General features: G+C 38.9%; 1 protein-coding gene across 1 annotated transcript in view; it reads right to left on the minus strand.

Annotated features, from left to right (window-relative positions):
* LOC124616145 (synaptic vesicle glycoprotein 2C-like) overlaps positions 1 to 18,833 on the minus strand; it is a 408,872-nt gene that overhangs the window by 204,906 nt on the left and 185,133 nt on the right. The window contains exon 3 of the mRNA XM_047144418.1: positions 14,398 to 14,559. Within this exon, the coding sequence (XP_047000374.1) occupies positions 14,398 to 14,559 (162 nt within the window). The remainder of the gene's footprint in view (positions 1 to 14,397; positions 14,560 to 18,833) is intronic.

Below are 18,833 nucleotides of genomic sequence, written 5' to 3' on the forward strand. Positions count from 1 at the left end.
GCTGTTTGTAGTAGCTTATCCACATTCCTATTTTTTTTTATTCATTATTAAACCTACTCCTGCTTTAATCCTATTTGATTTTATATTTGTAATCCTGTATTCACCTGACTGGAAGTCTTGTTCATCCTGCCACTGAACTTCACTAATTCTCACTGTATCTAACTTTAACCTACCCATTTCCCTTTTTTAAATGTTCTAACCTTCCAGTCCGATTAAGGTATCTGACGTTCCACAATCCGATCCGTAGAATGCCAGTTTTCTTTCTCCTGATAATGATGTCCTCCTGAGTAGTCCCTACTGGGAGATCTGAATAAGGGACTATTTTACCTCCAGAATATTTTACCCACGAGGATGCCATCATCATTTAACTATACAATAAAGCTGCATGCCCTTGGGGAAAATTATGGATGTAGTCTCCCCTTGCTTTCAGCTGTTAGCAGTACCAGCACAGCAAGTTAATGTTAAAAGGCCAGATCAGTCAATCATCCAGACTGTTGTCCCTGCAACTACTGAAAAGGCTGCTGCCCCCCTTCAGGAACCACACATTTGTTTGGCCTCTCAGCACAGAACCCCTCCATTGTGGTTGCAATCTATATCGCTACCTATATCACTCAGCATGCAAGCCACTCCACCAAGGGCAAGGTCCATGTTTCATGGGGGGGTGGGGGGAGAGCAGTCATACGAGGGTGGTTTGAGAAGTCCTCAGAATCACCACAAGAGGTCAGTGCTAGCGCAACAACTTTTTCATATGATATTCATTGTACAGTTGCTTGTAGACACGTGCCATGTCAGTGCTCTTTGAAGAGAGCTCTGCTGGTGATGTGGCTCTGTTGGTATTCCCACGTAGTGATTTACGAAGATGGAAAAAAATAAATAAATAAATAAAATAAAATAAAATATAATCGACATTCAAGCAGTGATTAACTACTTTGTAAAGAAAGGTATGAAAGCAAAGGACATTCATGCCGATTTCGAGAATACACCGAGGGACTCTGCTCCTTCATATTCAACTGCTGCCAAGTGGATGAATGAATTTAAATTTGGTTGGCAGGTCTTTGATGATGATCCACGCAGTGGTCGGCCAACATGTGTCACTACACCAGAAATCATTGCAAAAGTGCTCAAAACTGTCATGGAGGATTGCTGATTGAAAGTGTATGAAACTGCTCACACTTGCCAGATGTCATCTGAAAGAGTGTATCACATTTCAACTGAAGAAATAGAAACGAAAAAATTACCTGCAAAACGGGTGCCACGACTCTTGATGCTGGATCAAAAACTCATGAGGATGGATATATCAGAACAATGTTTGGCCCATTTAGGTTAAATGAACAAGATTTTTTGTGCCGGTTTGTGACCACAGATGAAACTGGGATGCACTACTATACCCCAGAGACAAAACAACAGTCAAACCAGTGGAAACATGCTGAATCTCCACCAAGTAAGAAAACACGGACAATTCCTTCGGCATGAAAGGTCATGGCATCAGTGTTCTGGGATGCGAAGCGGATTCTGTTTGTAGATTATCTCCCCACTGGGCAAACAATTACTGGAGAATACTATGCTAACCTCCTGGACAAACTGCAACAAAAAATACATGAAATACAGGTTTAGCAAGTAAGAAAGTCATATTCCATCAAGACAATGTGGGCCCGCACACATGCCGTCGCCATGGCAAAATTACACAAACTAAGGTATGTATTATTGCCACACCTGCCGTATTCACCTGATATGGATCTATCAGACTTCCATCGCTTCCCAAACTGAAAATTTTTCTTGGTGGATCAAGATTCACTTCGTACGAAGAATTGATAGCTGGAGTTGACAACTATTTTGCAGGCTACATGGAGACATAGCAAACTGGTAAAAAGTCACGTACTTTTCACTTTTGAGATTGAAAATAAATAGTGTGAGCACGATTGTTTTGTGATATCAGGGTTAACAGAAAATTTCGTGCTTGGTGTGGGCTGGATACCTAAAATGGGTGTAAGTTTTGATTGGGGTGGAGAAAGTATAATGCTAACAGATCCCAAAGATGGAGTAACTGCCAAAACAGATATGTGCCTTGCGAATTGTGGGAATGAATGTAACCATCTCACAGAATGTAGAAGTTTGGGGGATAATAGACACATTTTAGAAGAAGTTCATAGTGATCCAACAGATAATCAGAACTTAGAGGAACTCGTAAATAGAAAAGTAGATGCAGCAACATCTTTAGATTCCAGTCAGAAAAAACAGTTAAAGAAAGTCTTACAAGAACTTCACGATGTGTACTGTGACAGACCAGGAAGGGTGAAGAATTATCAATGTAAATTAAGTCTTACACCATTTGAACCATTTTTCTTAAAACCTTATGGGATACCTTTTGCATAAAGAAAAGCTGTAGAAAAGGAAATTCAGATAATGGAGACATGGGGGATTTTAGGAAGGAGTAGGAGTGAGTAACAATCCTTTGGTACTTGTACAAGAACGAGATGGAGGATTCAGAATTGCATTGGTTTCTAGGTAGCTTAATAAATATCTAAAAAGAGAGAATGACCACCCTGAGAACAATGATGAAATCCTTCATAAATTTCAATGTGTTAAATATACGAGTAGCTTAGATTTAACCTTAGATTTTTACCAAGTGTACCTGAATCCTGATTCCAGGAAACACACTGCTTTTTTGTTGAGTGGGAAGTGTTTCCAATATTCTGTTGTGCCTTTTGGACTAATGCATCCATGGCTGAGCTTATCACTGCCTTAGCTTTTGTATTGGGGGACAAGGTAAACTCTCAAGTTGATAATCTATGTGGATGATATTTTAATAACTGATAAAACTTGGGAAGAACATCTTGGCTTATTGAAGGAAGTGTGTCTACAGCTAAGGAAGGGGGGAAGACAATAAAGTTAGAAAAGTGCAAATTTGGGGGGAATGAGTTGAAGATTCTAGGGCACGTTATTTCAGGAAAATGAATTGCACCAGATGGAAGTAAAATTGAAGCCACCGCTAAGTTTCCTGTACCTAAGAATATAAACAACTAAATTCTGTTTTGCATTAACTAGATTTTACAGAAAATTCATAAATAATCAAACCCTCAATGCCACTTGTTTATTTAATTTACTCAAAAAGAAAACCATCTGAAATTCGAATCAAGACTGCCACACTGCATTCACAGAAATAAAGTAAAGAAAACAGTTATGTCTAAGATCAATTTTGTCAAGACCTGATATGTTTGTGCCCTTTTGCATATGACTGACATCTGTAACACTGGACTGGAACACATCTTTTTCAAGAAAAGGTAGAAGGGGGAAAGATACAACACAAGCCAACACCTTTTGCCAGCTGAGTCTTACAAAAACATGGAGAAATCCTATAGTAACAGAAAAAATTCTTAACCATACATTGGGCCTTTTAATAAGTTTAAAAACTACTTATTGGGTCACAAAGTAATCATATATAATGACCACAAAGCGTTGCGTTATATTCAGAAATGTAAACTTTATCACAGCGGATTTCAACAGTGGGCATTGTTTTTACAGCAGTTTGATTACAATGTAAAATACATTTAGGGAAAAGAAAATGTAATCGCTGATGCTCTCTCAAGGTTACAAATAGGAAATGACAGGACAATAGAGGGTATGAAGAAGATCAGTTTAAATCATGTGTTTGAATGGAATAAAGGAGGAAAAAGAAAATTTGAAAATCTGCAAAGATATTAGGAGAAATCAAAATCATGATGACAACTGGAAATTAATTACAAATTTTCTATGAAAACTACTAGTATTAGGTTGTTAATAAGGGGATGTCATTTAGAAGGTGCAAACCTGACTTAGATGACTGGAAACTATGCTGGCCAGTACAATATATTGACACACTCATAACTTACATTCACAAATTCTTTGGGCACTGTGAAACCACTAAATGTACACAGAAAATACAAGAAAACCTATACACTTGCAATATTGCTAGTAGAGAGAGAGAGAAACAAAATATATGAATCACACTCTACACTCATGGACAATGCTCTACGATTGTGAGAAGAGTGTAATGATGACAAATACAGTTATAAAATACTTTATTTATAACCACATAAACAAATGTTTAAATGTAGATACATCACACATCTACACTTAAACATTTGTTTACATCACACACTACCCCATGAACCGTGGGCCTTGCTGTTGATGGGGTGACATGTGTGCCTCAGCGATAGAGACAGTTGTACCATAGATGTGGCCACAATGGAGGGGGTATCCGTTGAAATGCCAGACAAATGTGTGTTTCCTGAAGTGGGGCAGCAGCCTTTTCAGTTTTTGCAGGGTGCAACAGTCTGGATGATTGATTGATCTGGCCTTGTAACATCAACCAAAACAGCCTTGCTGTGCTGGTACCATGAATGGCTGAAACAAGGAGAACTACAGCCGAAGGCATACAACTCTACTGTATGTCTACATGATGATGATGACTTCTTGAATAAAATATTCAGGAGGTAACAAAGTCCCCCAGTCAGATCTCTGGGCAGGGACTACTCAGGAGGATGTCGTCATCAGCAGAAACAAAACTGGCATTCCACAGATTGGAGTGTGGAATGTTAGATACCGTAGTCAGTCAGGTAGGTTAGAAAATTTTAAAAATGGAAATGGATAGGCTGAAGTTAGATACAGTGAGAATTGGTGACATTTGGTGGCAGAAGGAACAGGGCTTCTAGTCAGTAATTCAAAGTAAAATAAGGGGAATGCAGGAGTAGGTTTAATAATGAAAAAGAAAATAGGAATGTGGGTATGCTATTATGAACAGTATAGTGAACACATTATCATAGCCAAAACAGACATGAAGCCCACGACTATCAGCATAGTACAAATTTGCATGCTAACTGGCTCCTCAAATGATGAAGAGATTGAAGAAGTGTATGGTAAGATAAAAGAAATTATTTAAAGAATTAAAGGATATGAAAATTTAATGAGATGGGGGCCTGGAATTCGACAGTTGGAGAAGGAAAAGAAGGAAAAATAGTATAGGTGAATATGGACTGCAGGAAAAGAATGAAAGAGGAAGCCACCTGGTAGAATTTTGCACGGAGCATAATTTAATCATCACTGACACTGGAAGAGACCTGTAGAAACGGGGAGGATTCAGATTGACTTAGCTTAGACGGAGATTTAGCAACCAGCTTTTTAAATTGGAAGATATTTCCAGGGGCAGATGTGGACTCTGACAACAATTTATTGATTATAAAATGTAGATTAAAACTGACGAAATTGCATAAAGGTAGGAAGTTAAACAGATGAGACCTGGATAAGTGGAAAGAACCAGAGGTTGGCGAGAGTTTCAGAGTGAGTATAAGGGAACAGTTGACTACAACAGGGGAAAGGAATACAGTAGAATGCAAATGGCTAGCTTCAAGAGATTAAATACTAATGCCAGCAGAGGATCAAATTGGTAAAAAGTCAAGGTCAACTAGAAATCCTTGAGTAACACAATACTGAATTTAATTAATGAAAGGTGAAAATTTAAAAATCCAGCAAATGACACAGGTAAAAGGGAACATTTAAAAGCTGGGATTGACAGAAAGTGCAAAATGGCTAAGCAGGATCGACTAGAGAACAAATGGAAGGATTTAGAAACAAATTTCATCGGGGAACTATAGATATAGCCTACAGGAAAATTAAAGAGGCCTTTGGGAAAAAGAGAAGCAACTGCATGAATATCAAGAGCTCCAATTGAAAACCAGTGCTAAGCAAAGAAGGAAAGCTGAAAGGTGGAGGAGGTACATAGAGGATCTACTCATGGGAGATGAACATTAAGGCAATATTACAGAAAGGGAAGCAAATGTAGATTAAGATGAGAGGGGGACAAGATACTACAAGGAGGATTTGACAGAGCTATGAAATATTTAAGTCGAAATAAGGCCCCGGGGGTAGATGACATTCTGTCAGAGCTACTGAGCCTTGGGGGAGAGAGAGAGACATGAGCAGACTTTCCATCTGGTTTACAAGATGAATGAGTCAGGCAAAATACCCTCAGATTTCAAGAAGAGTGCAGCAACAGCAATTCCAAAGAAAGCAGTTGCTCACAGGTGTGAAAATTACTGAACTATCAGTTTAATAAGTCATGGTTTCAAAATTCTAACACGAATTCTTTACAGAAGAATGGAAAAACTGGTAGAATCTGTCCTTGGGGAATATCAGTTTAGATTCTGTAGAAATTTAGCTTAACACGAGGCAGTGCTGATCCTACGACTTATCTTAGAATATAGGTTAAGGAAAGACAAAACTACGTTTTTAGCATTTGTAGACTTAGCGAAAGATTTTAACCATGTAGACTGGAATACTCTCTTTGAAATTCTGAAGGTGGCAGAGGTAAAATAAAGGGAGAAAAAGGCTATTTACAACTTGCACAGTAACCAAATGGCAGTTATACGAGTCGAGGGGCAAGAATGAGAAGCAATGGTTGGGAAGGGAGTGAGACAGAATTGTAGCCTATCCCCAATGTTAGTCACTCTGTGCATTGAACAAGCAGTACAGGAAATGAAGAAAAAATTGGAATAGGAATTAATGTCCAGGGAGACAAAATAAAAACTTTAAGGTTTGCTGATGATGTAATTCTGTCAGAGACAGTAAAGGACTTGGAAGAGTAGTTGAAAGCAACAGACAGTGTCTTGAAAGGATGATACAAGATGAATATCATCAAAAGCAAAACAAGGCTAATGGAATGGAGCAAAATTAAATCACGGGCTGCTAAGGGAATTAGATTACGAAACAAGACACTTGAAGTAATAGATGAGTTTTGCTATTTGGGCAGCAAAGTAACTGACGATGGCTGAAGCAGAGACAATATAAAATGTAGACTGGCAATGGCAAGAAAAGCATTTCTGAAGAAGCGAAATTTGTTAACATTGAATATAGATTTAAGTATTAGGTAGTATTTTCAAAGATACTTATCTGGAGGGTAGCCATGTAAGGAAGTGAAACATGGACGACAAACTGTTTAGGAAGAAAGAGATTACAGGCTTTCACAATGTGGCACTACAAAAGAATGTTGGATATCAGATGAGGAGGAGGAGGAGGAGGAGGAGATTACTGTTTAATGTTCCGTCGACAATGAGGTCATTAGAGACAGAGCACAAGCTCAGATTAGGGAAGGATGCGGAAGGAAATTGGCCGTGCCCTTTCTAAGGAACCATCCCGGCATTTGCCTGAAGCGATTTAGGGAAATCACGGAAAACCTAAATCAGGATGGCCGGATGCAGGATTGAACCATCGTCCTCCCGAATGCGAGTCCAGTGTGCTAACCACCGCGCCACCTTGCTCGGTGATATCAGATGGCTCGATCATGTAAATAATGAGGAGCTGCTGAATAGAACAGGGGAGACAAGAAATTTGTGGCACAATTTGACCAGAAGAAGGCATCGGTTGATAGGACACATTCTGAGACATTAAAGGAACACAAATTTAGTATTGAAGGAAAGTGTGGAGGGTAAAAATCACAGAGGGAGACTTAAGAGATGAATACAGTGAGCAGATACAAAAGGATGTAGGTTGTAGTAGTTATTCAGAGATGAGGTTTGGACTGGAACACCATGAATGTAATTACGAATGATATGCCTTGTAAAATGTACAAGTATTTAAAACTGTCATGCTCCTAAGAAAATGAAAAATAATTCTCTTAATTAGTAAATATTACCTCTTAACAACTGAATCACCTGGATTAAATTCCTTGTTAGAAACTTAAATGCAGCAGATGAAAACTTTTATGGCCTCATTAACATGAAATACTACTCTTGCCATTCATCAGAGCATCCGCTGCCTGGTAACCAGGTACAAGTGCAGCAGAGGTGTCGACATGAAAAACATTATTTCATAATCTTGTGTATACATATACTCTCACTATATTGTTACATATACACACTATTCTTTCTTTAAAAGCTGAGCTAGCTCTTAATTTAAAAGAAATAATGTTAACCAAGTACAGATCCTATGACAAGAGATGTTACTAGCCTGTACATACTACTATGTGACAGAAAAAAATTATTAAGTTATATGTATTATATAACTGAGGATTAATACACTTGTTCTCTCTGTCAGTGAATACTCACAGTTATGTTGCATATGGTTTCTTGTACAAATTGTTTCTAGATTGTATATGCCTTTTATCTTATCCAGAAGAATTTTCTTTGGGACTGTAACTTATTACTTCTATGAATCTCGTTAACATAATACAATTTTAGTTAGAAAATTTATTTCTCAGACGGGACCTGTTACATCACACAATCTAAAACAATGCGTATGTCCAACATCGTGTGGGAGTAATTAAACCAATTTTATCACATAATAGAAAAATGTCAAATCTTGTAAAACAATTTCTCAACCATTTTCATATTTATGTTGTTGTTGTTGTTGTTGTTGTCTTCAGTCCTGAGACTGGTTTGATGCAGCTCTCCATGCTACTCTATCCTGTGCAAGCTTCTTCATCTCCCAGTACTTACTGCAACCTACATCCTTCTGAATCTGCTTAGTGTATTCATCTCTTGGTCTCCCTCTACGATTTTTACCCTCCACGCTGCACTCCAATGCTAAATTTGTGATCCCTTGACGCCTCAGAACATGTCCTACCAACCGGTCCCTTCTTCTTGTCAAGTTGTGCCCAATTCTATTCAATACCTTCTCATTAGTTATGTGATCTACCTATCTAATCTTCAGCATTCTTCTGTAGCACCACATTTCGAAAGCTTCTACTCTCTTCTTGTCCAAACTATTTATCGTCCATGTTTCACTTCCATACATGGCTACACTCCAGACAAATACTTTCAGAAATGACTTCCTGACACTTAAATCTATATTCGATGTTAACTAAGTTCTCTTCTTCAGAAACGCTTTCCTTGCCATTGCCAGTCTACATTTTATATCCTCTCTACTTCGACCATCATCAGTTATTTTGCTCCCCAAATAGCAAAACTCCTTTACTACTTTAAGTGTCTCATTTCCTAATCTAATTCCCTCAGCATCACCTTACTTGATTCGACTACATTCCATTATCCTCGTTTTGCTTTTGTTATGTTCATCTTATATCCTCCTTTCAAGACAGAGAGAAAGTACAATGGGTTATAACTTTATTTAAATGCTTATTGTTGCATGCAAACTACAGGCATTTTTGGACAACTGCATTTATGTTTCTAAATCACATCTATTACACATCGATTCAATGAATAATTAATGACAAAATTTACCTACCTTAATTAAAGACATAAAAATGCCAGTTCTTCTTATGTTTTCAGTTATCTGCTTTGTTATAAAAACAAAATACAACTAACCAAAAAATCATAAAATTCCAAGAATAAAAGTTATTAAAACAAAATTGCTGAACTGACTACTAAATGAGGCGTTACCCACATATCGGCAAGTATGTACAAAGAAAGGGAAAGCGCTTTGTCAGTTGGTCAAAGAGAAACGTCAGTGGTGAAAGCTAGTAGCTTGTTATGCTTTGATGCTTGGTAATGATGCACAACAAACTCTGGTTTGATTGATACACACCAGTTATGAGATTTGTTTTTGTAAATAAACAAATGGGAAACAACTTCTGACCAGTTTAATAATTAAATGACCCATTGTCCAACTTTTTAAAACAGCTGGAGAAAGCAGAATAAGATAGGCATGCCAACCAGCCAAGTATCAGAATTCAAATTCTTAAGCTGAATATATTCCTCTTGTCACATAACTACAGGCCCTAACACATAAAAAAATGCACCGTCATCGATGTCAGAAGAGCTAACTAGCAATCTACTACTTTTTATGCATCAGAGGGGTTACACAGTGCACTACCGGAGTCAATCGAATTTATGTAAGATGATTGTAATGTCATTTTTTGCCCTTAGGTTTAATGTTCTATAGTCTTTTTTGTAATCTGTAACACCTTTTTATATTTTTGTTTTTTCACCTGTGGATACGAACTCTTTTAGGATGGGGATGTAAGTGGTCCGCAATCCCTTACCTCATGGTAAAACACATTTTTGCCTCATACAGATCAATGACAGGCAAAATCGACTGTCGCTAGTGCTAATCAACTTACGTGTTAGTGGAGGTCAAGTTTGGAGTCTGTCGAGTCAAGGTGGAGCCGTGGGCTATGCATTATGTCGTACCGGCTGAGTGAGTCCCCGCCACTGTGAATTGACCCCTCGGCAAAACATTACTGATTCCTAACAAATGATATTCACTGACAAATGTTTTGTAATGCTACACTGTGTAAAACACTTTGGCACTGGTTACTGCAAAACCAGTTACCACTGTACGAACATTGTTTAGCAGCTGCATACTGATTAGAAATGAGTTCCCAAAGCAGTAAATCTGATTAACATTTATCTATTAGGCTTCTGTCACATCAAAAGTAAAGTTAGGCTGCTGTTTCAGTTAATAACATGTATGTCTGTATGAATAGCCTCCGACAAACTGTGGTGAAGAGACAGCTGGATGACCCAGTTGCTGGGCACCCTGCCCAACACCTCAATGACTTCTTCACAGCATGTACCATCTGCATCCTTCCTACCAACACCAGCTTTTCTGAATTGTGAAGATGTGAACTGGGAACTCTCCCTACAATATATCCTATGTTCCCATAACCACCCCCCCCCCCCCCCCCCCCCAGCTATGACCTTCCTTAGTTCCTGTCCTTCAACCATCCATCTCCTTCCCAATCCCACTCCAGCACTATACAGCCTTCTATTTCACCAATTCACCCAGCAGCCTCTCTCTCTCTCTCTCTCTCTCTCTCTCTCTCTCTCTCTCTCTCCCCCCACCTCCTCTTCTCTCTTTTCTCCCCTCTCCTCTAATTCTCTCCGTTACCACCCCCAACTCTAACTGCACAACTTTACCTATACACCCACTCCTGTCCCCACAATTTCCCCATATTCTTCCACAAGCAGCACTTTATTGTCCTCCATCTCTACCCTGCTATCCCTCCCCCTTCCCGTCCCAACCTCCACCTTAACCCCAACACCCAGATCGCTTCTCTCATCATGCATAGTCGCTTGCAGTGTGGCATTAGTGGCTAGAGACAGTACTCATAGTACTCATGTGTGAGTGAGTTGTGCTTATGAGAATGTGTCTGTGTGACTACTTTAGAAGAAGGCCTTTTGGACAAAAGCTCACATGTTTAGCATATTTTTTTTTTTTTTTTTTTTTTTTTTTTGGTGTGCCTGTCTTCGACTCCACATCTCCTCTATATGGCGAGAAGCAATCTATTCTTTTCATAATAATGTGATTATTCCATCCTGAATTTTCCATTGTTTATGGTATGACATCCAGGGGCACCAGTTACAACACACATAACGGGTGTAATGGCAAGTCATGGAAAGCTATGCTCACGTGGTCCATAGCAGGTATGTGGGATTTTCAAGTATACCCTCAGACCACCAGGAGGTGCATCGAGAAACTTACAGCCCACCAGGTACCTTGCCAGGCAACAGCATGTGCTCGCAAGCCGCATCAATGACCATACCTACATCTGATCATGAGTTACTGGGAGGCAGCACATCTCTCCCAAGAGAATAGTTAAATGGAAACCCAGAGACCACTGCAGACAGTTCCTGTCTATGAGAGCTGGCTGATTCATACACCAACTGCTTGCAGTTTCTCAGTTAAGTTCTCATCCATGTGATACTGATGAAGAGAGTGTAATGTTGAGAAGTAGACTTCTGTGTTGAGAAGCAGCTTTTGACTGTTGGTCATTTCAGTGTTTAGTTTCAGCTCCTGGGAGTTAGTTGAGGCAAAATCCTCAAAATTGTATTTCAGTTGGAACTGCTTATGCAGTTAAATTGCAATTGTAAATTAAGATGGACAGTTTTTTTGGTTTTCAGAAGGACAATAAAGAAGCTATTGTACCCCTACTTGAACTCTCTTTCAATTAGGAATAATAGGCAGATTTTAAACTTTAAATAAATATATCTCCATTTTCATAAAAGAGTGTTACTACAGAATATTTAAATCCATCACAAAATATGTTTTGAGTCATAACTTTATTACAAACATAGGTTAATATGTCTATGTCCCTCCAAGTGCCAACAGAATACTCAATAAAAGGTAACTTTACTTATAAAACAAAATTTAAATAACTCACAAAAAGTAGTATCCACATTATTTATACTGTCAGTTCATTTTATCTACAGCACTGATTAGTAGTGATATATCAAAATAAATCATAACAATGTGTCAGATTACATTCAGCTAAAAGTTTTATGAAGACTGAAGAGACAAAATACGAGTAATCGTGCAAATATCCTAAGATTGTTGTAAAATGTTAAAAGTAAATTTTAGCTTTGCTGGACTAAGTTTTCACTACATATTTGCTCACTGCAAGACACAAGATCTCTGAGGTACAGTTGCGATAATATTGATACAGTTGTAAATATACAGCAATTAAATTTATGTAATGATGAAATTATAAACAACAGTATCTTAACTATTAATTTAGTGAATTGTAGCAGCAATTCAATAATTAGATGTTCCTTCTGTGGAACAATCACATGTAAGCACAGGAAACTTATGTTAGGGTCAACAGAGACAGACTGAACCCTCTCTTCCTTAATAAGAATCAATTTTATCGCATCACCTAGTGACTTTGTCTTTATACGGTGAATAAACTGCTCCACACATGTAAAATCAAACATGACTGTATTTTTATAAAAGTCTGAAAAATAATTTATCATTGAAAACAGTTCTCCAAGAATTTTGACAGCATCATTAATAACATATTATCAGGGCATATTTTAAATGTTTTGTTCTACTGCATAAATTTTCCACAAAGGTTACCATGCATGATGATGAGGTGTAACAGTGATCTTTAAATTGTTTATATATTAAGATCAAACAATGGAAAATCCAGGATGAAATAACAACAATATTAGGAGGGAAAAGAAAGAAGAAGAAGAAGAGATTGCTATTCACTGTGAAGAGGACACAATGAGTCGCAAACAGATGCAAGAAGAAGACTGCTATACACTGGAGCTTTCGGCCAAGAGGCCTTCTTGTGAAGTATAAAATACACACACAAGCACAACTCTCATATACATGGTCACTCTCTGGCTGCTGCATTTAGATGCAACTTCTCTTCACATCAGGTGTAATTACATTTACTTATTAATAAACAAAGATTTAACTCCTGTTAAAATGGCATATTTAGTTGTTATTTGTTATAACCAGGAATAACACAATAACCTCTTCAGTCTGGTTTATTAAATCACAAATCACTTATGTTAGCCAAGAGTCTACCCAGGCTCACACTCAGAAGTAATGCAGAATTAAAGTTTGTTTATGCCAATGTCCGAATGTGCATGGTGGGGTGCACGTTCTGTAATTATTCCCAAGTCCAGTGAAGTTCAGTCTCTCCAAGTGAAGTTGTAAGACTTTCCGCCGAGCAGCCAGGTAACCTCGAGTGGTGCGGCGAGTCATCCACAAGCAGCTGGAACACGGCGTACTGCACTTCCAGATGAGAACTGTCGTTTGCGGCGGCGGCCGGGTTTATATAAGGCTTGCTAGTTAATGGAGCCGTTGGCTGGGGTCGCTGTTTTCCAGGGAAAACCAATCGCAATGTTTCCTGGCATAGCCAATTGCTGTGTGCTGACAAACGCGCTCGCGCGCGCGCGAAGGCTGCCAGCGATGGTAGCCGCGAGCCGCCCGGAGAAGTGCGGCCAGCGATGTATTTCTCGGCCACATAAGGGAGCGTGCGTGTGAAAACGGCCAGCGATGGAAGCAGCGGGCCGCCCAGAGAAGTGCGGCCAGCGATGTATTTGGCGGCCGCGTACTGGAGCGCGTTGTTCGGCGTTTGTTAGAAGTGGTGTATACCACATTATTATGTGACTGTAGGTATATTGAACACAAATTAAAGAATCACTTGGGCAAACAGACCATTTTAATATTCCTAAATAGATCCACCCATACTTAGTCTTAAGACTGACTCCTATGAGAGGGGCAGACTGAGATAAATTCAGATGTAAGAAATGTGACCCAGTAGCTCAATCGGTAAAGTCACTCGAAGAAGAGCAGTTGATGTCCACTTCACCTTAACAGATGCACCCCCTGCCCCCTCCAGTACGTGCAAGGACTTGAACAACTGGCAACACTATGTGTTTGTGAAATTTTCCAGGTTATACTATAGTTCACATTTTACATAGCAGAACATTCAACAATTGCCTTCATGAAGTCAATTTCTTATCATAGTAGAGAAAAGATATACCATGATGTACCATTCTTTAACAGAATCATTCCTTGTAAAACAATACGATGTTCCAACTAATCTTCAACTTGGTAATTGGTTCAAAAAATATGATGAATGTGTTAATAAGCTATTGCATAAGGACACAAAAATGCAAATTCATTGTCAGAAAGCTTTAAACATTAAGTAACACAAGAAACAAAAGTACGTACCTCCATAACCAATGGCATTCAGAAGACCTTTGTCAGATGGTTTAAGACTTAAATCACAATGTGCCGCCGGAAGCAGGTAAGACATTGCAGTTGTGCTGAACTGATGAGAAAGTGAACAGCAAATAGCTGACAGAAGTATGAGGTAGTTGTATTTGCCAAATCCTGAAAAACAAAGTCAACAGTAAACTCCTCTTAAATTTTCTAGAAATTAACCATACTGTGCAATTGTTTCATTCACTTGTATGAGTAGAAACAGTATATTATGCTGACATTTAAATGAGACAAAAATTATATGTTTACTTAAAGAATTCACATCAAATTCCTTCAGCACAGGCAATAAATCACAATCATTCATTACTGGAAGTAAAACACAGCTGCAGACTTATTAGATGAAGTAACAAGAAATGCATATTCTTTATAAACATTGGGAATAAAAAATTTTTATGTCTGATGCAATCTACATATACTCATGAGAAACAGATCAACATAATTAGAGGTAGCTACTGTGCTGGAGAGAATGAATGCCCCTGTCTCTATGGCAATTGGAATACTTCAATGTGTCACCTAGACTTGGAAGTCATCAAATTTTGTACCGACAACCAGAATGAGATGTTTATGCTGTTCCCTCTATTTTTAGCTTTACTCAGAATGAAGTTTAATATTAGTTTCAATATCCAGTACCTGAAAATTATAAGAGTAACTTTATCAGACTTCAAAGAAATGAAAGGAAACTCCTAAAACCAGATAAATGTTTTCTATTTTTTCCATAGCCAAGTTATTACTATAATGTGTGTAGTTTTTTTTTTTTTTTTTCCTTTTTATTCTTTTAGGTTCATATGTATGCCAGAAGGTAGAAAACTTCTCAAAGACTAATTTTCTTCCACTTTGCAACACTGCCTATCTGCATTGTCCATTAAGCCCTCTGAGCTTTGATGATGAAAGTCTTGTAGAGTATCTGTAAATTGATTTCTAGAAAATGTGAAAATGATGTGCACTATACAGATTTCCAAGTAACATGGCTTTCTCCCACATTTATTACCACCACAAATACTGTGATGACCAGATCGAGTTTCATAATACACTTTTATTGCAAAACTTCCATTTTACATGTTTTATGCAAGTTGGTACCTCTACCTCACTACATCCTAGACAGGGCACTAACAAATTCACTACATCCTAGACAAGGCACTAACAACATAATCACTAAATGAAGTCACAGTCCATTTTAGACCCAATACAAGTATTAGCAGAACACAGGAGCTGTAGATTATGCAAACAGTGCACACATTTGAGCTTTCGAGATAGTCACCAAGATGATTAAATATCAACTGCATAAAACACAATAAAAGTCCAGATTAAACAACATCTCCATCAGCTCAAAAGAATTAATCTACATCCACTGCTTAATAAAAGTATATCAGATACTCCACGCAAGCATGCTGGTCATATACTCAGAGTTAAAAAGATTTTTTCAGAAATTTTAACGTGAACTTCACAAACAATGAATAGTTGCATAGGTGTCAACATAGTAATAGTAAGCTGCAACTTTTCTATACAGAAGTCAGCACTGTAAAGAGGTGCTGCAAACTCAAGAATCAACTTTAACACAACACAAGCTACCTGTGGTTTATCAAGATCTTCCATAAATGTTGTGCAAGTGCTAGCTGGTCCACACTTAAAATTTCAGGTGATGCCCAACTATTTCCAGACTGGCATATGGGCATATTGCGATCTTGGGAACCACAAAATCATTTAAAAATGATAGGTTATATTTTGCTAATTAGGATGGACTTATACATGTTAATAATTTATGAAATATATTGTGAGTTGACAAAAAGAAAAGTTTATGACAAATATTTTGAGCAACAATGAAAAGAATCAACAATCAGTCTTTCCTTCCCATCCCATACAGTAAGTCTCCTCTGATCCACAGTTCTGGGCGACTTTCCTGAAATCTACCCCTTTTCCTAGACCTCTCCAGTCCTTTTCCTTTACCCTTCCTCCTTCCTCTTCAACCCTTCTGCCTGAAGGAGGAGCCACTGGCTCTGAAAGCTTCCCAATCACAACCAACTTTTATGTGCATGTTCTGCCGCCACTTGGTGAGTAGATTTTTCAACTATCCAATTAAATATTTTATGGAACCATATCAGGAGTGTCTCATTTATGAGTTCAAGTACCATATCAAAAATTGTGGTAAATTAAGAAAAAATCTTAATTAATGGCTTAATCTATTAGTGAAATACATCATTTTGTATATAATAATCAGGCCAAAAGATAAATTAAAATATGTTACTGAAAAGCCGAGATGTTACTGAAAAGCCAAGATGTCAGTATGATCAGAGCTGCTGATTAGCTCACCACAAATTTACTCTAGTGTGCTGTATTAAGAAGTCTGACTATCCACATTTTTTAATCAGCAAACAATAAATCCAAGTGAAACTACTCCAATTATTTATGCGTATGTTACATGTACAATTCATAGGTAACTGTATCAAAATGGCATCATGGAAACAGGAAAAAGATTAATTATTAGTAGAGGTGCAATAAAGTCAGGTGAGAGATGCCAGCTTCCTCTGGGTTCTTCCCCTTCCATAAAATAATTTGTAAGTATTCAATCAACAACACGCATTACTATGACCGTTAGTATGGCATCAACTTCAATATTCCAGTTGTTCATTTTATCCAAATTCAGTATTTTGCTTCATTTAGGATGAATTTTTTCACACATTTTGCTACGTTATTCACATATTTTTGTGTTTTTATCCTCCACCATGGACCCATGCTTCTTCCATCTGCACCAATAAGGAAAGTTTCCTTAAGCCTAGACAGAATCCAGTCACACATACTCTTCCTGTGTTGTTGCTTGGCTCACAGAGTACCCCCCAAATGGCCTTACCATCAAATTACCGATCTCCAGCTGCAAACCACTGCAACACCTCTTTCCACTATGATATCCATCTGTTCAGATTCTGCCAGTCCTCAGCCCTCACCAACATAGTCCTGCAAAACCATGTCAATAAGGTTCAAACCTACTTGCAATACCTCCTCTTAATCCATAAAATTCTCCTACTGGTCAATCCCAAATTCTGGATCCCATCTGACACACAGATACTCTTGCCTTCCAGAATCTAGAGCAGCATGCACAAGGCCACCTCAAAAAAAAAAACTCTCCAACCTCTTCACCTCCTAATCCCATCTGGCCAACCACTATCCACCATCTCTGCAACAACCTTCAAACCTTTCTCACATCCCCCCATGGCTGACAAACCCTGTCTCGCAGACCTACAACATCTCCCTTCTACCACCATACTGAATCCAGAACCCAAAAAGACCCAAAACACTCTGATGAACCTTTCCTCCAAAAGCCTTAGCCCCACAGAAGTACAGAGCGAGGTGGCGCAGTGGTTAGACACTGGACTCGCATTCGGGAGGACGATGGTTCAATCCCGCGTCCGGCCATCCTGATTTAGGTTTTCCGTGATTTCCCTAAATCGCTCCAGGCAAATGCCGGGATGGTTCCTTTCAAAGGGCACAGCCGACTTCCTTCCCCGTCCTTCCCTAATCCGATGAGACCGATGACCTCGCTGTCTGGTCTCCTTCCCCAAACCAATCAACCAACCAACCCACCCACAGAAGTATCAGTCCCTTTTTGCACTACTCCTGAATTCAGTCAAGCTGGACTTCATAAACACCTTCTTTCCATCTCCCAGTCCCTACAGTGGAAACATTTTTTTTGCCATCAACCCTACCAATCAAACTCAACCAGAGACCAATGATGAACCATGCCTGACTCATTTCACTCCTCCTTCCAACTGCGGTGTACCCCCACTGCCCCCAAATCACCCCATTAACTTTCCAGAATTTCTTAACCTAAGACCTTGCCTCATCATCATTCCCCAAATCCCTCAACATGCAAGCTAACCTTACACCCACAGAAAGAACCGCAATCCACCACCTAAAATCTGATACCGACCTTATTATCCTGTCTGCTGACAAAGGCTCCACCATTGTTCTTTGGACCACAAGGATTACCTGGTAGAACAACTGCACCAGCTATCAGATTCACCCAGCTACAAACCCTCTTACAGTGACCCCATTCCAGAAATCCAGCAGGAACTCCAGTCACCCCTCAAATCCCTAGATCCATCCCAGAGCATATCCCCAGATTCCACCTCTCTCCTCACCCCTACCAGTCTCTGCACTCCTACCTTCTCTACATGCTTCGTAAAGTCCATAGACCCAACCACCCAGGATGCCCCATTGTGGCCAGTTACTGTGTCCCCACTAAGTGAATCTCTGCTCTCGCAGACCAACGCCTTCAGCCTATTACCCGCAACCTACTCTCCTGTATAAAAGATACCAATTATTTCCTCCAGTGACTCTCCACAGTTCTTGTTTGTTCACCACACAGTGCCCTGCTCATCACTATTGATGCC

This window comes from Schistocerca americana, chromosome 5 (genome assembly GCF_021461395.2).
Source record: "Schistocerca americana isolate TAMUIC-IGC-003095 chromosome 5, iqSchAmer2.1, whole genome shotgun sequence".
NCBI lineage: Eukaryota > Metazoa > Arthropoda > Insecta > Orthoptera > Acrididae > Schistocerca > Schistocerca americana.